This window comes from Diospyros lotus, chromosome 4 (assembly GCF_014633365.1).
Source record: "Diospyros lotus cultivar Yz01 chromosome 4, ASM1463336v1, whole genome shotgun sequence".
Classification (NCBI taxonomy): Eukaryota; Viridiplantae; Streptophyta; class Magnoliopsida; order Ericales; family Ebenaceae; genus Diospyros; species Diospyros lotus.
The window spans coordinates 7,187,625-7,210,907 of record NC_068341.1 but is presented as its reverse complement, the minus strand read 5'-3'; the positions used below and the strand labels follow the sequence as shown (position 1 = coordinate 7,210,907).

The 23,283-nt window shown below is 35.7% G+C and overlaps 2 protein-coding genes across 2 annotated transcripts; both read left to right on the top strand.

Moving 5' to 3' along the window:
- Nucleotides 1-3,278: 3,278 nt before the first annotated feature.
- LOC127798905 (nuclear poly(A) polymerase 3) lies at nucleotides 3,279-13,747 on the top strand. The gene is made up of 11 exons (XM_052332546.1): nucleotides 3,279-3,552; nucleotides 6,607-6,883; nucleotides 6,990-7,067; nucleotides 7,703-7,810; nucleotides 10,189-10,251; nucleotides 10,339-10,500; nucleotides 10,793-10,906; nucleotides 11,168-11,230; nucleotides 11,369-11,674; nucleotides 11,808-11,972; nucleotides 12,963-13,747. The coding sequence occupies exons 2-11, from the start codon at nucleotides 6,638-6,640 to the stop codon at nucleotides 13,347-13,349; spliced, it is 1,692 nt and encodes a 563-aa protein (XP_052188506.1). The 5' UTR covers nucleotides 3,279-3,552; nucleotides 6,607-6,637; the 3' UTR covers nucleotides 13,350-13,747.
- Nucleotides 13,748-15,775: 2,028 nt separating this feature from the next.
- Nucleotides 15,776-17,432, top strand: LOC127798908 (transcription factor bHLH147). Its single transcript, XM_052332550.1, has 2 exons — nucleotides 15,776-16,085; nucleotides 16,267-17,432. The coding sequence occupies exon 2, from the start codon at nucleotides 16,377-16,379 to the stop codon at nucleotides 17,025-17,027; it is 651 nt and encodes a 216-aa protein (XP_052188510.1). The 5' UTR covers nucleotides 15,776-16,085; nucleotides 16,267-16,376; the 3' UTR covers nucleotides 17,028-17,432.
- The last annotated feature ends 5,851 nt before the right edge of the window (nucleotides 17,433-23,283 follow it).

The window sequence follows — 23,283 nt, the reverse complement described above, 5'->3', positions numbered from 1 at the left end:
TTTATATTCTTGTGTATTTATATAATATATTAAAAGTCATATTTAATATTGTTATACGTATTTTTCAAATTACTTCTTATGGACTTAGCTCAACTCTGCAGGCTAGTCTAATCGCCTAAAGCCCAGTAGGCTCCAAGCTGAGCTCGTCGGAGCAGACTTACGCATCGCTGAAACTTGAACTCGAATCGCGAAGCTAAGCGAGCTCCAAGCGATTCTCCCAACGACTCTTCCAATTCGCTAGCTTAACTGAATAGCTCGCATAACAAGAAGACCACAAATCAGATAACTGTGATGGACTAGGTGTTGTCCCAGCTGAGCCATCCAGCCCAACCTGTTCCCATCTCCTCGACCTATGCGTTTGGCCAATGCCGGTCTCATCCTGATCTTTGCAACAACATCATTGCAACCATTTATGGATTTTCATGTACCTGCCTCAGATCCCATCATCGTTAATAACAGATTTCATCCATATTAATGAGGGTCCTGCCAGCACATTGCCACTACTTGGGCGCCTCCACCAATGTCAGATATTCTGTCTCATCACCTGCAGATGTACAACACAAGTAAGAGAACATCTCATCCTCCTATATATCGGGTAGTGCTCTTGAGAACCACGATATGTTCTCTCTGCCAACTTGCTGATACTTTGCATCTTTTTACTCGCTTACTTACTTGAACATCGGAGTATTTTGCAGGAGCCAACCGCACCGGTGGATCAATAAACCAAATCACATCATATACCATTCTCCATTTCAAATTAATTACATCAGTGTGGGCTAACGAATCACGATCGACAAATCTTGAACATCGACAAATATAACAATAATATATTGTCATCACATTATCCTAGTATTACAAACACAATAATGATAAGTCATATATTAATAATATCAATATAATACATGAAATTAGGGAAAATTTTAAATTTCAAAACGAAACTTATCTACAAAAAATAAAAATTATTGGGCAATATAAGATTTGTTGGACACAGACAAAATTAAAATAGGGGCGTGGACCCATCCCCCCTCCACATCCACCCTCCCTTACTCGCATTAGACAACATAAACATGAGTAATAATGACCACTGCTTCACCACCAAGTATGTACTAAGATTACTAACACATATTCGGTTATTATTGAATTTTAATTTGAATACTACATTAACCCAATAAGGATATGAGATAATATCATTATTATACTAAGTATTTTCTCATGTTTATCAACTTAATTAATTAACGCGTGGCAATAATTATTGTTCTAAGTTGTCATCGTGGCAATTTCTCTATCTACAATGAATGCAATGCATCAATTCAACTTTTGTATTGTCAAAATAATTTCAAGCATCGTTTTCATCTCTCATACTATTTTTGTTTATATTTATATAGTTTTATAAATTATTTTTATTTTTAAAAAATATTGATGATACGAGAAATTTCAAAAGTGGATCGTCTTTCGAACTCTATATTTTGAGGATAATAAATAAAAATAAGGTTTTTTAAATTTTATATAATAAATTTAAATGCACATTGTTTGAATATGAAATATTTATTATATATTGTTTTTATTTTTAAATATTTAAAATAATTTATAAAATATTACAAAATATAATATATTTATTATTTAAAAATAAAATATATTTATATTTTCTTAAGTTATGAGTTAAAAAAAGTGTGATATAAAAAATATGATAGATAAAAGTTATTTTCATTATATTTATTAAATTTATTTTGTAACCCACTTAAAATGAGTCATATGACTTTTTATTTAAAGTTTTACAAATAAATTTATCTCTTTCTCTTTTCAATAAATTTATTTAAAGTTTTACATATAAAAAAATAACTCATATGCGCTCATCTCATAAGACGCTCACATTTCTTTTTTTTTTTTTCTTCTTCAATGTTTTCTTAATTTCTTTCATCCTCCTATTCATCTTCCTGTTTCGCCTGCCATTGTGTCTCCACCAGACGTTATCACCTCACCACAAATAGTTTTGAATAAATTTAGGAATATGAATATTTAAAAAAAAAAATCCTGATCTTAGGACTTATTATATATATTTTAATAAATATAAGAAAAAAATATAATTTTAAATACATTAAAAAAAATTAATAAATAGTTTGATAGTGTTCTTTTTTGGCCAAAAAAGATGTTGGGCGTAGGCTTGCAGCGATAGAGAATGGGCTCCAGCAATCGGTCTATCAGGAGGTGACCGACACCTACAAGCATTCTGACGCTTAAGTAAGTAAAATAGTAAATTGATAGATTATCGATACATTATAAAAGAACATGTATTGACTCTAGATAGAGTTGGTTTATATAGAAGGATGAGAGATTATTCTGCATGCTTGCATAAGGAGTTGCAGGGTGATAGAATTAGATATCCAATGTTGACGAGACTCCCTGACAATGGCATGGTATTGACGGAACCTCATTAAATGTAAATAAGATTTGTTATTAATAAAAATAAAATTTTCATTAATGAAGATGAGATCTAAAATAAACGTAAGAGTACTTAACGTGCGACAGTAATGATGTTGTTGCAAACTAATGCAGGGCCAAAATCGAGTCAAGGTTGGGCTAAGATTGGACCAGTACAATTTAAATAAAAATAATAAATATTTCTCAATTTTACCTAAATCATTTCATATATTGGTCTAAAAAATATTTTAATTTTATATTAATATTATATTTATCTTAAATATTTTAACAAACGGTAATGAATAAGATTTATACAGTGATTAAGATAACCCGTTCTACTACTGGGACGAGTTTTCGTGATCAATAAATGCCACGTTTTTATATTTGGTACGCGGCCAGAATTGTAATTTATGGTTTCTTAATCTACTTGGTATGTCGGTCTATTGACTCTATCTATTACATTACTTCCAGGGGATCGGTCTCCCACGTGCCAATTAGATAATTCTCCAAACCAAATCGTTTCCCAGACGCATGAGAGATATTTCTATTGAAAATCCAGATTCTAGAGAGCGCGCGCGAGCGAGCGTGAGAGGGCGCAGAACCTACACAGACCGGGGAGAGGAATGGCTGGAATTTGGTTTCGGTGGCCGGAGTTTGACTTCTTCACGCCGTCGTCGATTTTCCAGTGGCCAGGAATTGCCTTTTCCTACTTCACCTCTGGATGGACCTCGTCGAGCTTCAGATCGTGGTTCGATTTCTCCGTTGACAACGTCTTCTGGACCGTCGTCACGGTGATCGAAACCCTAGCCTTGGTCACCATGCTCTGCTGCTTCTTCTTCTTCTGCGGTTGTACTCTCTGATTACTTCATGCCTCTGATTCCTCTCTCCTCCTTCTCCGTCGTGTGTAAATTCACGTACAGGACGACTTGAATGAAAATTTCTCAGTTGATTCATGGCGTCCCCTGTTTGTGAAGGCTGGTGGTTTATCGTATTCAAATTCTTCGTACCGATGGAAATCACTGAAGCTTTTTACGGTGTTTGGAATATCATTTTACAGATATGGATTTCAATCTGAAATTGCCGACTCGTACAAGCACTTGGAATCAAGATTTTTCCCCTCCTCCTGTTTACCAGGTACATTATTGCGAAGATAATTTGTTCTGTCGAGAACAGATATTTTTGGGAAAAGCTTCAAACTCTCCCTAAAGTGAAATATATATATCAGTTTTGTGTGCTCAGTCCGCCCCCAAAAAGAAATCGGAGTTTCATTTTTGTCATATATTTATATCATTTTACTAAATTGTTTTTAAAGTTTCAGCTTATTTATAAAAATACCATTTAACCATACAAGGCTTAAAAGCCAAGCTCGCAATTTTATATTTTTAGTTATTTGGGTTATGTAATTTTTATTTTTATTTTTGTCATCATGTCTATTAATAACTTAACATTGTCAAATTAGGTAAATAACATTATTGATCATTATATTTTATATTTTGTAATAAATTAATTTTTACATTTTAATATGTCTCATATATTCAATTTTTATTATTACAATTTAGTCAATTGTTCAAAATTTAATTAAACTCTATCATAATATTTTAACATAACATATGCTGATATGCATAAAATAAAGGAAAAAAAACACAGAACAGCAATTGTTGACGGTTGTGTAATCAATGTTATGGACTCTATAAAATTTTTACCAAAATGAAAGAGATTTTTCTCTTCACTTATCAAAATTTTACAGTAATTTTTAAATATACGTAAAATTATATATATGTGTATAGAAATTTTAAAATATTACACAATGGGCGTCAACATCTATTTCTTTGTTTTTTATTTTATTTTTATTTTATGTATCTACGACATCATAAATTTTTGACAAATTTCACAAAATTTCTAAAAAGGGTAAACTATAATAAATTAAAAATTTAGTGATTGTTATGTGATAAATTAAAGTATAATAATTAATTTATTATGAAATATAGAGTTCAGAGACCAATAATAATATTTATCCTAGTCAAGTTGTTTTCTTTTATTTTTAAATTTTGATTTGATTATGTTTATATTAGTTATTTTGGTCGGACAATTAAATATCCAAAGCTAATTACAGTTGACGACACGTGTATAATTTTGGACCACCGACAACCTATCATCCATAAACACATTTTTTCACCTGTAATTTTCATAACTATATTACCTGTCAATCAAGTAATAATTATAAAAGGACACTAATTGTCTCATCAAAATAAATACAAGAAGTAGATCACTAAAACCCACAATTTCTTCTATTATATATGACTGAACAAATGAAAGAAAAACTAAAGCTAGGTTGTCTTTCTCGTTTTTAATTTTTTAAAATATTAAAAATATATTTATTTTATTTTGAGTGTTTTCAATTAAAACACACACCTTCTCCCATCAATCTCGCACAAACCCAAGTATTTATCTTTTCTCTCATCTCTTCTTTCCTTTCTCTTCTTTTATTTTTCTTCAATTGTTGATCGTCACTGCCATTGCTATCGCGACCACCATCCCCGTCGCTCTCTTGTTGGTTTTATCTCATCTTTTTTTTTCATTATTCTTTTGTTAATTTTTTGGTATGTTGGTCAATGGGTCATTCGATGTCGGGTAACTGCCTATGATCGTTGGAAACCACCGACTACAATAGCCAGTGACAACTAGCAATGTGTATATAGACAAGTATTGAGTTTGGTCAAACGTTTAAACTTAAATCTAAGGAGATTTGGGCTTGGATCTTATTGATTTTTGGATATGTTGGTTGATGGGTCATTGGGTGTCGAGTGGTTGCCTTTGATCACCAAAAACCACTTACTATGGTGGTCGGTGGCAACTAACAATACGTTTTTCACTTGTGGTTGAAAATTAGATTTATGAAAATTCAATTGATAAATCTCAACTCATTTTTGTGTTTGTTAAACCCCTTTATTTGGAGTTTCTAATGATAAGCTCTAATCATGAAAATTTTTGGTCAGTGGTGATCGCCAGCAATGGAGAAGATGCAGGACGTCAGAGAAGAAGAAAAAAGAAAAAAAGAGAAAAAAAAATTATTATTAAATTTTTAAAATAAAATTATATATTTATTTAAAATTTTAAAAATATAATATATTTATATTATAATTAAAAATATATAATAACATATAGTATATTATTAAGTGTGTAATTTAATATAAATTATTGTTAAGATGTATGTGGTAAGTAATTTATTAATCAAATTTATTATTTTATTTTAATAGTAGAATTTTATTAAAAAAATTTAATTTTATTATTTAATAATTAAATTTATTAAATAAAATATTATAAAATATTTTTTTTAAAAAAATTCAAAATAAACAAGTTTTCTAATTTTTAATTTTAAAATGATAAAAAGAATAAATTTTCAAAAATTTCAAAACAAACTTTCAAACTATAAAATTAAAAACTCAAAATTAAAATAAGAAGATAACATCAAATAAATTATTCAATAAAATTAAGTTAAAATATTATTAATTGAAAACATACATGTTAAATGAATAAAAATAAATAATAAAATATATTATATATATAATTATTATGTTATTTAATGCAAGAGAGTCTCTACGAGCTCGACCCCCTTACCCCCAGACGAGCCCAACACGAACAGCTCTCATATTATATATTACTTAATTAAATCTAATCATAGGGTACCAGAGAGAATGTGTAGCCCAGTTGCCACGGAATTTGGCTGTCAAAAGAAAATTTATTTTTCTTCTTTGATGAGTTGTCAAAAGAAAATTTCATTCAACTTTAAATAGTAAGTCCACCTGATGAAGGTCGGTGCCAGCCTGAATCTGGGCCGTCAAAAGGCGACGCTTAGATCCTGTCTTGGATAGACACGTGGACGACGGTGAATGCTCGATTCCTGGACACCACACTGGTGGCCTTCCGATCTGGGCCTTCATCTTCCACACCGTTGCAATTCAAAAAGCAGAAAAATCAGTACGAGAAAAAGCCCCTCTGAAACATTCATCTAAGCTTCCATCTCCCGCCTCCATCTCTCTTTCAATTCGTCGAATCTCCAACTCAAAGCTCTTTGACTCTTCCCCGCCTCTCTGTATATATACGCAACTAGCAGATATATTTGTTTCTCGAAGAATCCTTCTGTTTCTGCTTCAAAACCCTAATAAAGCCCTCTGCTTTGGACCTCAGATTTTGACTTCTGGTGATTGATCCAAGTTTTATGGCGTATGCGAATCCGAATCAAGTTGTCCTTGTCCCCTATCGCCAACTGATTGATCCTCACTACTTGAACCGTCCGGTGGCCTTCGTTCAGGGACCGGCCGTTGGCCCGATGAACCCCATCAACGGACCAGTGCCACCGCAATTGATTCCTTTCAATGCTGCCGTGATCCCCCCTGGTGATTTTGGTTTGAACGCCGCTGTTTTGGCTCCAATCGAGGAGGCAAGGTCCCGATCTTTGCTGCAGGTAAGCTGTCCGTGGAATTAGAACATTCATTCTGGTTCAGTTTTTTTATTTACTTTCTGGTTATGCAATTGGTTGTTGATTTCCTGATGGTTTTCATCTCATGTAGCTTATGGCAGAAGAAGAACTAGTGCCTTCTCTGGAGGAGGAAATTAGAAGGAGAAATGCCATTGATAAGCTCAAACAGGTCAAACCTCCCCCCCCCCCCCCCCCCCCCTTCTTTCTTTTGTCTTTGATACCCACATACACACCACATTGACTTGTTTTTGTTTACGGGTCTGGATGGGCGTGTATGTGTCAGTGAGCTGGGTGATGTTGCTGTTAATTATGATTGAGATTCGCGACCCATTTTACCTTAAAATGGATCAAATTTTTTGCTCTGTTCATTTATTGTATCAGTTAGTTCATTCATTTGCACATCTCTAATTGTAGTCTCTTCGCTGTTGAGCTGTAACTGTTGTTTTCAGGTTGTTAACTATCTTGTATACAGTCTTTTCTCTTTGCAACTATTTTAGTATTACATTGGTGCTTTCTTGTTTCATGGTTGATATTTCTCATTCTATGAATTTAAGGCCTACGTGGAATTTAAATGTTTGATGCAGCTGTTAAGGCTATGCCAGAAATTGCATCACCTATAGGGTCCATTTAATTTTGCAAGTCAAGTGTCTATCGCATTGAATTGATGCATGGTTAACATCATTTACCTTTGTTGTTATACTTAATATGGATTCAGATAGTTGTAGTGGCTAGCATGAACTGACTTGGATATGCTAATGTGATGTTCATGTTGCAAGAACTTTGACTTTTTACTTCTTCTCACAGATAGTGATGGAATGGATTAAGAACATTGCTCGTCAACATCGGCTTAGGGGGGAATATATTTCAGCTGCTTCAGCTACAGTTTTGACATATGGATCGTATGGCCTTGGAGTAAGTCCCTCAATTAAGAGTTTTTCCTCTATTAATTTCTACTTCTCTTGATGGGAAATGAGTCATCAATGATGCCGTTTCCATGAACTATTGCATTGAGTCATCATTCTTTCCTGTGAATGTGTCTTGTTGTTGTTCTTTACTTAATTTTATCTCTCTCTTTTTTTTTTTTTTTTTCATTTTTATATCTCAGATTCAGTATCTATCAAGACTAAAGTACTTAAATGACTAGCATTTGATGTGAATATCATGTGTGTTGCAGTTCAACTCTTAGCTAGCTGGCTTATTTGTGGTTCTCAGCTTCAAATCATTTATTTCATTGCATAGTAAATGAAGGGGTAATCAAAGAGAGATGGAAGGAGTATTTCTTGAATTCAATGAAGGTGGAGAAACATGACTAGCATTGGATGTGAATATCAAGTGTCATGCAGTTCAACTCTTTGCTAGCTGGCTTATTTGTGGTTATCAGCTTCAAATCATTTATTGCATTGCATAGTAAAAGAAAGGGTAATCAAAGAGAGATGGAAGGAGTATTTCGTGAATTCAATGAAGGTGGAGAAACATGTGTTATGTTGGGGCATCTTAGTAATTACAAAAAAAGACAAGAATTATATGTTATAAGATGTATTTATCTAAATAAAGCAAGCTCTCCTGATAGAGGCATGTAACTGGATGAGAGAAGAGGCTTATTTTTTTTTGTTAAAAGAAATTATTTAATGTGATCATCAAGAAGAGTGTCAAATGAGTGGAGAAAGAGCACTTTAAGTGTTAGCGTTTAATAGGTTAACACCAGTAGTAGTTGTCACGTCCCTGAAATATATGGATTTGTTTTATAGGGAGAAGTCTAAATGTTATATTTATTTTCATTTGATTGGCTTCTATTAAGTATTTCTCTGTTGCCCCCCCCCCCCACACACACACACACACACAAAACAACACCTTAATAGGGCTGTAGCAAACATTTATAGTCCAAAAAGAAAACTTAAAATTCGAAGTGTTTATTCAACTAACTATATGACTTCCAAGATGCTTTTTGCTGAAAAAGAGCTCAACTTAAATCATGTTGTCTCTACTTTTCCTCTTTTTGGTATTAAGACGTTGGTTTGGCAGTAGAGAGAACAAATATCGGGATTAGTTTCTCTAGTATCAAGATCCAAGGCCTTGAAGGTTTAGAATATGCAAAAAAGACCATGTTTCATTAATGTGACTGACTTTTAAATGTTCACTTTCTGTTGTTTATTTAGAAAAATGATGTGCACGGTTATACATGAATTTAGTAGAAAGTGTGCGATGCTTGTTAAAAGTCCAGAGCCTATTCAATGGTGGGCTTTTGGAAACACCGCCTTATATAATGGAGGGAACTGGTAGATAGAAGTGGTTTTTTACTTTGAAAGTTTAGCAGTTAGGAGCATTGACATGCCATAACTGGTCAAATTGGATTTTCGAAAAGATTCTTACATGCAAGGAATGGATTTGGACTGCATAATAATGTTCCAGTGCTCAATACTTTGGGAGCCTTGAGATCTGCCATTCAGAAATGAGGGGGGGACAGATAGCAAGGGATACAGGAAAAGTAAGAGAGTTGACAAGGATGTGCCTGGAGTTGTGAACCCATGAAAAATCAGCTATCCTACTGGATAATGAAGATGGTGATAAGATGGACAAAAATTACTACTTTGTTTTTAATACTTCATTTCTGGTTTGGATGCATACATTTTGTATTCACTTATTCTTAAGACTGCTAGGTCTTGAACCTCATAGCACAGGTTGTATGCATTGGAGCATGTACGTCAAGTAGGCAGTGATAAGTTTCCTATTTAATGAGTTAATCCTTCTAGCAACTTTTTAAATGAGTGTGGTAATTTTGGTTTGTAGTTTGAACTTTAAAAATCTTTTGCTGCCAATCTAACTTTGTTTGTAGGGATGTTTGCCTTTCATTTTTACTCTCTAACAATTCCAGTCTGGTGAAACACTACTGACATATGTTAATCTCATGAACTGCTACTAGCTGTTCGGTTAACATAGGATTTGTACTTTTTTGAATAAGTATGTGCGGTATTATATTAGTTCTTACATTGTATGATATTATTCCATGCATTTACTTGAACAAATTCATTGGTTGTAGCGGTATCTTGGATAGAAATGAAGATAATTGACGGTCTGCTGTTTTGAGAATATCACACCTTGGTTCTACATAAACAACAGTATACCAAGCCTTTATTCCACTATGTGGGGTTGGCTAAATGAATTCTTGCTTTCTGTTCGTTTCTAAACCTTGGTAGTTGGTTCTATATGCTCGTGCATTTTTACCAAAATGGAACAATTTTATATCATGCAGAATTCTTGTAAACATATTTCTTGTCTTTGGTTCTGTTCAGGTTCACAATTCTGAATCAGATATTGATGCTGTATGTGTTGGACCTTGCTTTGCTACTATGGCAGTAAGTATTTTTTTCCCCTGTGCCATGCATCACATATGGAACTGTGTGAGTAGGAACTTCTAAATTGTTACCTTGTGACCTGTGCAGGAGGATTTTTTCATTGTTCTGCACAACATGCTTACAAACAGACCAGAAGTATCTGATGTCCACTGTGTCAAGGATGCAAAAGTTCCTCTAATGCGGTTTAAACTTGATGGCATCTCCATTGATCTTCCATATGCTCAACTAAAAGTAATGTCTGTTCCTGAGGTCAGTATGGTGACTTGTGACTGTGCTCTTTTAACTTGAGTTCCTTGGTAGCTTCTACATTAAGGATCTCACTTCTTTAAATTTCAAGTCCAAAGCTCTTCCTGTTAAGTCCTGATGTTGCTAAATTCCTGCTGTTTTATTTTGTTTTTTGTTTTTTCTTTTGTTTGTTGCCAGGAGCATGCATGAAATTAGAACATTATCGATCTTGTTGTGCAAGCACCCAACCTCCAACCTTAGTTTTTATCTTTCACCTCTTGTATAAAAATGTGAATTTCTAATGTGTGATCTGCAGAATGTGGATATTCTCAATCCTTACTTTCTGAGGGGCATTGATGAAATCAGCTGGAGAAGTTTGTCTGGTGTTCATGCTAATAAATGCATTCTTCAGCTTCTCCCAAATATAGAGGTACTGGGCATGCTCTTTACACTTTTATCATTGTCTGTGATTATTATTTGTCTTCTAGGTGTAAACTAGTTATCTTTGATTCCCGGGACCTGATTTAAGTTAATTTTAAGGATGCTGTCTATGGCATAAAATATGGTGCACACTGGGGGTTATTGTTAAAATTGATAAATATATATGTTCTCAACTTTATTGCACAACCTTGTTCCTCCTGAGCTCTTGTAATAGCTCTTATGTATTATTGGATTTTTTTTTTTTTTTCAGGTATTCCAGTCCCTGCTACGATGTGTTAAATTGTGGGCAAAGAGGCGAGGAGTGTATGGTAATGTAAGGAATGTATGCTTTGTATTAATTTCACTTTGAGCTTTCTTCCTTTTGGGTTCTGAGCATTGTCTTCTCTCTGTCTTTGTATGCCCCACCTTGCAACTTAAGCAACCGTATTTATCATACCCTTTTTTTTTGCAGTTGTTTGGGTTTTTTGGAGGAGTCCATTTAGCTATTCTCGTGGCATTTATATGCCAAAGGCACCCAAATGCCAGTTTGAGTGTTTTGATTTCAAATTTCTTTAAGACATTTGCATTTTGGCCTTGGCCAACTCCTGTAATTCTGCAAGATAATGTGTTCCCTATGACTGGAAGTGCCACTGGATTGCGGTCCTTGATGCCCATTAGATTGCCATGCAGACCACATGAGTATTGCCATTCTAATATCACCAAAAGCACATTCTACAAAATCAGGGCTGAGTTCCTTCGAGGTCATACTTTGACTAAGGTATCTTTTGGTTTTTTGCAAGTCCGCCTTTGCCTTTTTGGGATAATTACAATCAGTGGTCATTTATGATGTGTAGTTCATCTCTATACATCTACTGATTTGCATAAGATACTTTTTTCCCTTGACATTGCAGGATCTCCTGAAACAAGACTTTGATTGGGCTGGCCTATTTGAGTCTTTTCCATATACAAAGAAGTACACTCGCTTTGTCAAAATATTTCTTCTGGCTCGTGACCAAGATGAGTTAGGAGAGTGGGTGGGTTGGGTTAAGTCACGGTTTCGGAGTCTTCTTCTCAAGGTTAGTGGTTCCATCTCATCATAATTGTTGGTTATCCTTCAAATTATTGATGATTGGTGTGATTACAGACGCAACCATTTTTATTCTGTCTATTTACTGGTGTGGTTAATTTGAGGGCCAGAGGTGTACTTGAGGAAAGAGAAGAAAGCTGTTCACGTTGTAAACTAAAAGGCCTGGTGCACCTTGCAAAAGGTTGAAACTTGACAAGCAAATTGAGCTACCAGCTCAGATATGTTTGCCTCAAGCAATAAAGCAATACCCAAATAAGTTGACAGCCATGTACTTCTGTTACCACAAATCATGACATTATAGCTGTTTTCTGAAGTCTCGGCTTTTAGCAACATTTCCACTCCAAATCCTTGAGTTCTTAGGAGCTTAGTTTTTCATTATTTTGCTTATTGGAGGTAACACAAACAACTGTTAATGAAGTATTGAAGCTGAAAAGGAGCAATAGTCAGCAAAACATTAGGAAACAGGCATACACCCTAAACAGGTATGGAGTGCAAAGTAGGGGGCTTCCAAATCACCTTTTTTTGTTTTTTGTTTTTTCGCCTGGGGGGGGGGGGGGGTAGGGTGGCTAAAAAGTCTTCCTTTTCATTTCTCTTTGTCTTTTCTTAAATACTAGAAGTCTATAAACCTGCTCCCTCCTGCGAGACCTGAGAACTGGTGTTGTGCCAGCATGCTGCTATTCCGTTTATCACTTGCTAAGTGTAGAACCCTCCAATATGGGTGTATTAAAAGAACTCTTAATTAAATATGCAAACTTAACAACCTTATCTGGCAACTGGGCTACGTGTTCTGTTGTCTCTAAATCTGTCTGTAATGACTTTGCTTTAGTACTTGCTGAAAAAAGAAAGCATACAACTCTAAATCTGTCCCTAATGACCTTGCTTTAGTACTTGCTGAAAAAAGAAAGCATTAATATTTATCTTTTAGATACTATCTTGTTTCTTTGAAATACTAAAAGTACTTACTCTAATTGCCCCACAGTTGGAGGAAATTCAGGGTTTTTGTGATCCCAACCCGACAGAGTACGTTGATGCGAACATAGTGGAGCCAAACGTTGTGTTTTACTGGGGCTTACAACCCGGCAGGAATGGTTTTGTTGACATGAAGTCAGTTAAGGATGATTTTATCAAGAGCATAAGCAATGGCTATCAAGTCCCTACCAGAAGGATATCACTGTCAATTGTGCAAGCTTCGCAGCTGCCGAAGAACGCTACATTTGACACAGAAAGTGACCAGAGACGGGAAGCGTGCTATGGGGAGTTGGACTGCAATCAGCGAGTCAGCCCAGAGTTCTCTGAGCGTCTGCCTTCAAATGTTGGCCGCTTGACCACTAATGCAAATTCTGTTCACCCAAGTTCTGGGGGCTAGGCTCTTGGTAGCCTACCCATTTTGGCTTTGTTGCTCTTTGGTAATGGTTCCTTGTTCCTTGTGGGTTTTTGGTCTTGTAGAGGCTATACAGTGCACGCAAATGCCTTTTGAGTGAGACTTTTGGGGGAGTTTTTTTGGGCGCCCGGGGGGCGGGGGGCGGGGGGGGGGGGGGGGGGGGGGAGAGAGAGAGAGCAAGAGACAAGAGTTAGTTGTGGGGATGGAAAAGCAAAAGGGTTGTGTTCCCATGTAAATTTATTGAATGTCTTGTTAATTGGAAAAAAGGTATATACACGTCATCATGGTGTCCACACCATTTTTGAAATCGGTGAAAATATATTCTGTTGTTTTTGTAATTGTGACATTTTAGATCAATTTTTGGAAGGTAATTCCGGAATTCATTCTTTTTTTTTTTATTTATATAATTTCCAGAATATATTCTTTTGTGTGTGTGTGTGTGTGTGTGTGTGTGTGGCTCTTTCTGGCATTTGTTCTGAAACATAATGAGCTCAATTAACCCTGAAGTAACGCTCTGCTGACTGATTGAAATGGTACCAAATTCTATACAAACTAATGCTTGCAAAAGCATTAATTATCAGTTGTGTGATTGAAGTCTGAATTGCAAGCAAGCATTCACTTTGCCATAAAAAAAGGCACCATAAAGAATGAGATAGCACTATAAAGAATGCTATCTCATTCTTTTTTCGTTGTTGTGTGGTGGATTGTTAGTGTTGGGCACATGAGCTGGAAAAGCATTGGTCAAAAATTGCTAATATTTTCACCCTTCTACTTGGCTATTGGAGCCTAAGGAGAAGGGGATGGTTGGTGGTGCAACATGGGCTTGTGCTATTTAGGAAGGGAAAGTGGCTTAAACCTAATCAATCACTTACAATGGGCTGGTTTTGAGTTAAAGAACTCAAATTGTTTATGAAATGAATCAAATGATATACACATCATTTACAAATTTAAATACCTATATAGTAAAAAAAAAGATCATAAGTATTTATATAATACAAAAGAGTTTTATGAGTTTTTATCTACTAAGTTAATCTTTACTCCTTAATCAAAGTGACATAGCATAAGGGCACGAGCTTTTTTTGGTAACTAAATTAATAGAATAAGGATTAAAAATGTTAAAACCTCATATCATTACATATTTTTAATTGGAATTTCAGTGGCTTAGGCCCTAAGAAGTTGGATTGTTGGTGATTAAAGAGATGACAACATCCCATGCCACTGGCCGATTTTAAAACGTTGACCTTTTGAGAATTCTTCATCCGTAAGGTATAATACCCCCCAAATCTGTTTGGCTTCGACTGATTTGTTTGTCAAATTGGGTTCACCTAAACCTTAGAATCTTCTTTGAATCAGATGAATGGAAATAAATAGGAATTAAATGCAAAGTTTGGCATCCCTTTGACCGCTGCTGTATCATGCATTCATGCTACCTTCTACTTCTAGATATAAGTTGCATATTTGGTGAAAGGGACTTGAATTTTATTTATTTATTTATTTATTTTGACATGGTCTGTGAATTAGTTAAATGAGCTCATGTGACTCAGTGTGTGAGCTCAGTGGCAATCATTAGGAAGCTAATAAAAAGACAAATATTCCTAAAAATATGACTTACTTGGGTATTATAGATAATTTTTTTTAAAAATAAAAACAATTTTCTTTCTTTTTGCTAAAATAGCAGCCAAACACCCCCCCCGCCCCCCCCGAGAGAACTCAAAAACGAATTTAATTTAATATGAAGAAGCAATAAAGGAAGGAATTCCATATAAATTAAGCGAAAGCACAAGAAGAAGCAATAGTGAGCAGCCAAACACGGCCTTGCATTGCTGTAAAACTCACAGACGCACTTCAATAATTTGCAAAAGGTTAAAATAGTAAAAGTGGCCACCTCTAGACCATGCTCATCTCTGCACCTCCTCAAATTTGGCAGAAGCCTACGCTTTTCAAAAGTTAGGGTCGGATGCATTTTACATTTTTATACTTTTTTTTTTTTTTAAAAAAAATACTGTGTTTTCTTAATTTAATCAGGCCCTTATAATAATTATCTTAATTTCATTTACGACCCAATTTCCAAAACAATATTTAATTCTAGAAATTATTATTAATTAAAAAATAAATTCACACGCACCAAGCAAACAGCAACAGCTTCAACAATGGTGGTGGCATCTAAACTGAATTAAGCTTTGCATAAATTGTTTTTTTTTTTTAATAATTAAATTAATTGTTAATGGATATTTAATATATAAAAATAAATAATATATAGTGTAAATCCAAGCAAGGAAGAAGGGGTGGCAGAGAAGCCATCATGACGTGTACGCATTTGGGGTGACACCGCGATACATAAAAGGGGGGGTGTCGTTCCATTTATTCGTTAATTATGGTTTAATATTTAAATAAATGCAGCAATAATTTCCCTGTAGTGGGTGGCGACTGGGGAGAGGGTACGATTGATTAGGGGATGCCAAGGGATATTTAAGGAAGCGATGCGCGTGCTCTCTTTCTCTTCCCTTTGTAGACTGATTCCCTTCCCTTCCCTTCCCTTCCCTTTAAAGCCTCAATCGAAACCCCACCCCACCCCCCGCCGCTGATTTCCATTTCCAGTCTCCAGTCTCTTCAATCGTTCTGCTCAACACCGCTGCTGCGGTGGCTGTCAGAATACGAGGACGAGAAGCTGAGATTCTGTGGCGAAGTCCATTTCCTTCGCCCTTCCGGAGGTTTGGTGAGGTAACATTAATAATAGAGTTAACATGATTTCGATTTCGATTTCGACCTTATTCACACTTTTCTCGTCATTTCTACGGTGTTGTGGGCCTTTTCCTGATTTATGCGGAATTCTGCTTTGAATCTGTTTCCGGATCTCTGGTTTTCCTGATCGGAACATCCGTTCACGTGTTTGAATCTGCAGGTGTTCGTCAGCTAATGAAGGTGTATATATATATATATATATCCGTAGATATACGTGATTCGATTCGGTTCTCAAAATCGTAAGAATCGGATTATCAGGAGGTATTGTTGATGGCATCATCTGGGGTTCCGAATCCTTTAACGAATTCAGACAGATCGCTGGAGTTGTTGTTGAGTAGGAAAAAGAAGAAGAAAGTGCAAGGCAACAGAGATCGATTTCAGAATCCTAACGGAGCTCAGAGCTCGATACAGTGGAAGTCCGAAGCGCAACAGCAAGTCTACTCTTCAAAGCTCCTCCAAGCTCTCCGCCATGTCCGGCAGAGCTCCTCTGCGTCGGTTCCTCGACGGGGCCGAGCCGTTCGCGATGCCGCCAACCGAGTTCTGGCCGTGACTGCTAAGGGGAGGACCAGGTGGAGCCGCGCCATCCTCACCAACCGGCTCAAGCTCAAGTTCATGAAGAACAAGAGGCAGAGAGTGGCGGTCACGGGCGGCAACCGGTCGAAGAAGCCGAGATTGAGTGTTTTGCGGTTGAAGTCGAAGAACTTGCCGGCTGTGCAGAGGAAAGTTCGCGTTCTCGGCCGTCTAGTTCCCGGCTGCCGGAAAGAACCATTTCCAGTGATTCTGGAAGAAGCGACCGATTACATCGCTGCTCTCCAGATGCAGGTTAGAGCCATGAGTGCCCTCGCCGAGCTGCTCTCCGGCACCGCATCTAGCGTGGCTTCTCAAAGTCTGCTCGGCTTGAATCGGCCGCCGCCGAGTTGATTCGCATTGTTGTTCGTATTTTTCTAATAATTTTATTTTTTTCCTTGTTTTCCTTTCTTTTTTTTTTTATTATTAATTACCCCCCGCCCCCCCCCCCCCCCCCCCCCCCCCCCCCCCCCTCTCTCTCTCTCAAAAGTATTTCTCTGTTAAATACGGTTCCTTTTTTTCTGGCTATCTTTAGTGTTCTTCTAAATGCTAATAATCTCTCGCTGCATGCTACTATGGGGGGGAAAAAACGCCACCTGTAAAAGGGTACGTACTTCTTCCCCGAAGTCTTTTATATTATTATTACTACGAGAGAATGATACGGACATACCGATAACAGATGCAGTCGTTGCTTTCTGTAATGAAACGCTATTTTACGTTACAACCAACTTGTTTTGGTTCCAACCATACATAATATAATTTTCTAAAAACGAGGTCTATTAGATGAATTTTTTTAAAGACTAATTCATTAAACTCAGTTTTTTTTTTTAATTTTAATTTTAATTTTTGTATCTGCAATCTGTCTTTGGGCTTTCTGGAAGTCTATTATAACGAGAGGGGGGGAGAGGGGTTTATTATTACTATGTATTTTGTTTCGTTTTGGTTTCTGGGTGCTGCGTGAGTTTTAATTCTGTTGCCACGTTTTATTGCCACTTGGAGGCATCGTCAAATTCCAGTAGACAAAAATGAAAACAAGGAAAATGACAGTTGGTCTGGGCCCTGAGAGAGAAGAGGAGGAGATAATAGTGTGTACTGAATTCATGTCATGTGGATGTGGGGGGTGGTCTCTGCTGAAAACAGAGCTAAGGGCGGTAGATTGTGAAGGTGTCCCAAAGTGGTGGTGGGAAATCTGATGAAAAATGTAGATGAAATTGGGCAACAGTTTAGGCACCCAGAAAAGTTATTAATGAGAATCTGTTGCACTATTATGTGGGCTGCGGTTGGAGTTGGCCTGGGTGTCCCACCACCACCCCCATTCCATATGCGGCCCCCCCCCCCTCTTTTCTTTCTTCAATGCGGTGGGCAGCATGTGAATTCTCTGCAGCTTAGTAATAGTCTCTGCTTCGGACCCACCTGCCCTAATTTAAGGCATGCGATGCCGCCCCCTCACAAAACACCACACAGCCGCCTTCCGTCCCTCCTCCTACTTGAACGGGAATGCATTTTTTTTTTTATAAGTTTTGATGTAAGAAATATTATAACTAAAATACTTCTTCTTTCATATTTGCTTGATTAAAAAATATCTAATACAACGATATATAAATCTTCTCATTCTATTAACGATAATATGATGGTTGCATTCAATATTTTCTCTCATCCTTTGTCCCTTGCTAACTAACTTCGGTTGGAGGAAAGCATTTTGGCATGGAAAGTCAGCCGATCGAGTGACGCCACAATTGCAGGGCAATTTTTGGTTTCATGTGCCCCCCCATGTGCCCATCGCCCACTGTTTCTCACTGCGGGGTTGCCTCCCCTCTCAAATTAACAGCCATGGAGATGGGGCTACAGTTTTCACTATTCATTAAATTTATATTTAATTATTTATAAGATAAGTATATTCGTCAATTATTACGTCTAATAATAAAAAAATGACAAATTAATAATAAGGAGCTTCTTACTTGTATTGGAATCTATACACAGACGCATAATTAGGGTTTTATTTGAGAATTTAAATTAATTCTGTGGGGTTGAAGTTGATGCCCTTATTAGTTATTTCCCAATCTTCAAATCTTGCAACAACTCAAAAAGACTCTTCATTATTGTTTAGAACTTAAAAAGAGTGTATAGCACTCATTTCTTTCATCCATAATACTTGTTTAATTAGAACCCACCAAAACCACAGACGAAAAGATGCAGATCGAGATGAGATGAGCTGAAAACAAGTTGTAAATATATGAAAATATTATTTTGATTAAGTAATAGGGTATTGATTATATTTCTTACTCTTAAGAATTTATAATTTTTGTAATATAAAATTATTAAAAAGTATTTGTGGGTGGTTGTGATAAATGCTAGCTTTATTATAATGAAGAGTTTTATTGGCAGGGTGAGTCGACATTAATAACATTATTATTATTATTATTATTATTATTATTATATAAGGTTGGTAATGTTAATGTTAGTGCAAGTAGTTATCAGTCATCATTACGGCCATACATACCGAGCTGCCTTTCAAAGTTTGGTTTAGAGGCCAAGTTTTCATCATTTGGATAATAAACATGTCCTTACTCTCCCACGTTTTACACTTATATATATTTTATGCAAGAGAAAATTAGTTCTCTATTTTTTTTTTTAACTCACCTTAACCCCCACGAAACCACTTTTTTACTATGAAAATAATAATAATAATGTAATATGTGCAAAATGCCAACAAACACACAAAATAAAATTGGGCTACGTGGGTTGACGAGGTTCAGTAACAAGAGTTGGTCCATTTTCTTTTCTTTTTGTTTTGTTTTTAAATAAGATTAGTTAGTTATTTTTTTTAATTTTCTAATTTAGTGGAGTCATGTACAGGTTAGTGGGTAAATAATCTTTTATTTTTTAATTTAATAGAGTCATGCTACATAAAAGATGTTTTGAATTTGTATTGATCATGTTAGTTAATAATTATTTTCTCTTTCCTTCAATTATATAGCTGTATATATTTTAATTTTATACTAATAAATTCTAAATACAAATTCTCTGATCATAATCATATTGATAATAATGATGATGGTTTACGAATGAAGAAGAGAAAGGAAAGGAGAGAGAGAAAGGAAGGAAAGAGTTTTAAGGAGCACATGGGAAGTGATGGACTTAATAATAATAAGCAGAAAAAAGGGGCGGGGGGGGGGGGGGGGGGGGGGGAAATTTGAGCAGAGCTGAGCTGACAGGGAGGGTTGGAATAAAGCGGCGACAGCCCACAGCCCATGTGTTGTTAAGTTGGCAGAAGCTGCACGAAATCCAATCAGAATGAATAACAAATCAACCCCTTTGGCTTTGATTGATTGCGGGGATTCCCATTTCCATCCCACCCTCACTCTCCGTCAAATCATTTTAGTGGGCGGCCACATTATCTTAATATCTACTGGCAAATTGTTTCATGTTTGTTATACTAATCAACATACGATGCTTAAAATTAAATTAAATATGAGAATTCGTTGAATTTTTTTTATATGGGTCACTTAGTACTTTTCAATTTATAGTTATTTCCCAACTGTATTATTTGTTAATAACATTTAACAGAGATTTGATAAACTACATAAGTTTCTCATAATCATTTTTTCCCATCACATAATAGAATATAAGTAAAAATACAAGAAGAGATAGAATTCTAACTTAAAAAATCCTCCAATATTGAGAAAAAAATTACGGGAGAAAACTCTAAAAAATATTTCCCTATAATAAAGATAATTACAAATATCCTTACAAACTTTACTCTCTTTCAAGTGATACAAAAAATATAGTAGCACACTCTTAAAGACCATCACTTTGAAGCATTCGGCTTTCTTGTCTCTCATCTACCTTGAAACTTGTTCTTATTTTTTAGATTCTCAAATTTAAATGCCTTAACCTTATGGAGAGGGGAGATATTTATATATGAAGTTTACCTTCCCAAATAGCAATTGGTAGCTACCTAATTTATGCACAATTAGGTTGCCTAATTTAGGTTGGAACCCAATAATTTTTCTCCTCCAGCCTATGTGTAAGGAGAATAATTATGGAAACAATTAAATGGAGTCTATGCCAATTAACCTGACATTTGTTGAAGTTTTTCCCAAACTACAACTGTTGTCATCATATCAGCAGAGTTTTTATCAGTGTGGATCTTTTCTAATATGAATTGATGTTCCCTTATTGCTAATCACAACCAATGGTATCTTATATCAATGTGCTTTGTGTGCGAGTGATACATCGCGTTCTTGCTTAAATCTAGCGCACTCTAACTATCGTAGTAAATTACAGTCTTTTCTGACTTCATTCCCAATTGTTAAAGAAATCTTATTAACTAAAACATTTCTTTTCCTGCTTCGATCATGGCAACATATTCCGCCTCTGTTGTAAATAAGGAAACACGCTTATGCAATTTAGACTCCCATGATACAACTCATCCTACAAAAGTGAATAAGAATCCTAAAATAGATTTCCTATTGTCCAGGTCATCTACCATATCTGCATCTGTATATCCCTTCAAAATTGGTTCAGACCCTCCAAAACATAAGCACATTTTTGTACTACCTTTGAGATATCTCAAGATCTACTTCACAGCTTCCCAATGGTCTTTACATGGGTTGGAACTTGGAAGAGAAACCTGTTGACTACTCTTACCGTGTGAGCAATATCCGGACGAGTATTAACCATGACGTACATCAAACTTCCAGCGTAGAGTAATAAAGAATCCTATCCATGTCTTTCTTTTCTTCTTGACTGGTGGGACAACTCTTTCTACTGAGTTTAAAGTGACTGACTAATGGTATGCTAACTGGTTTAACACTTTGCATGTTGAATCTTTCTAGAACCCGCTTCACATATTTTTCTTGTGACAACCATAGCTTTTTAGCTTTTGACAACCATAGGTTTTGAGTCTTGTAAAATTTGCATTCCCAAAATTTGCTTTGCAGGTTCTAGATCTTTCATGTCGAACACTTTTAACAACTCATTTTTTAGATTACCAATCATTTCCCTATCATACCCCGTTATCAACATATCATTATACATACAACAAAAGAATAATGAATTTGTCACATTGAAAACTTTTAAAATACACACAATGATCTATGTTAGTTTTGGTATATTTGTGACTCATCATGAAAGAGTCAAACTTCTTATACCATTGCCTCGGAGCTTGCTTTAATCCATATAAGCTCTTCTTCAATATACAAATCATGTGTTCCTTCCCTTTCTTTTCAAATCCTTCTGGTTGAACCATGTAGATTTCTTCCACTAAATCACCATAGAAAAATACAGTCTTCACATCAAGTTGCTCAATCTTTAGATCCAAGCTAGTTGTCAAATCTAGTACTGTTCTAATAGAGCTTATTTTGACAACCAGAGAGAAAATCCCATCAAAATCAATCCCTCGCTTTTGTCCAAAACCTTTTACGACTAAGTGAGCTTTAAACTTCACTAGCTTGTTACAATCTCTCTTAAGTTTGAACACTCATTTGTTCTTTAAGTCTTTCCTGCCTTCTCCAAGTTCCACAAACTCATAAGTATTATTTTTTTATGGGGAATCCATCTTGTCCTGCATGGCTCTCATCCACTGGGTTTTATCCTTATGAGTTTGAACTTCATCAAAGCTTTTTGGCCTTTTCTCATCAGTAAGAATGATGTACTCTTAACTAGGGTACCTGGAAGAAGGTCGTCGTTCTATCTCTGATTTTATAAGTAGTGATGGAGGGGGCTACTCCCCCTGCTCAACAACTGTATCATCATTTCCTGTATCATCCGTAGGATCATCATCAGCCTTTAATCGGCTATTAGTCTGATTATCACTTTGAGTATCATTGTCAATTGGATTGGGCAAGTTCTACTTATTTCTTCATTCAAAACAACACTTTTAACAAGTTCCATCATCAGTACACCATTAGGAGTGGAGTTACAAAGAGACATTCTGAATGTCTCTTAAGAGTCTGGTAAGTACCAAGTAACTATAAAGTTTGAATCTCATCGTCAAACTTTTGTAATACCCGAGAAATTATTAAGGGTATAAATGGTATTTGATGAAGGGTATAACTGGAATTATCAAAAGAATGAGGCTTTAGGGTACACTATCGCAGTCTTAAGCGACTGAATCAATTAGAGGGAGTACCCTGGACAGTAGATAGCCAAGGAAAATTGTATAGTATCGACAACTGATTTGAATTTTGATTTTTAGTGATGAAAGAAGTGGGATCGGGAACAGTTTTCGGTACACCTAAAATGCAGTTGCAAATTAGGCTCAAAAATCGAATTGTTATAGGGGACTTCCAGGAAGTCAACAGAAGCCTGAGAGGGCTCCGGTTCTTCATAAGGAACAACCCTTCAGTGGTTTCAGGATGAAACAATAGCCCGATGAGGACACTGGGGTGAAATCGTCATTATCGAGTAACTTTGAAGTTATTAATTTTCTATTTTTGGTATTATAATAAAAATTAACTTGAGGTTTAAGAACATAATTGCAATTAGAGATTTAGCCAAGGGAAATTGAGATAAAAATTGAGGTTTAATGTGCAATTTTCTTTAAATCATAATATAATATATAGTTTTATATATATATATACATATATATGCGCATATGTGCGCTATG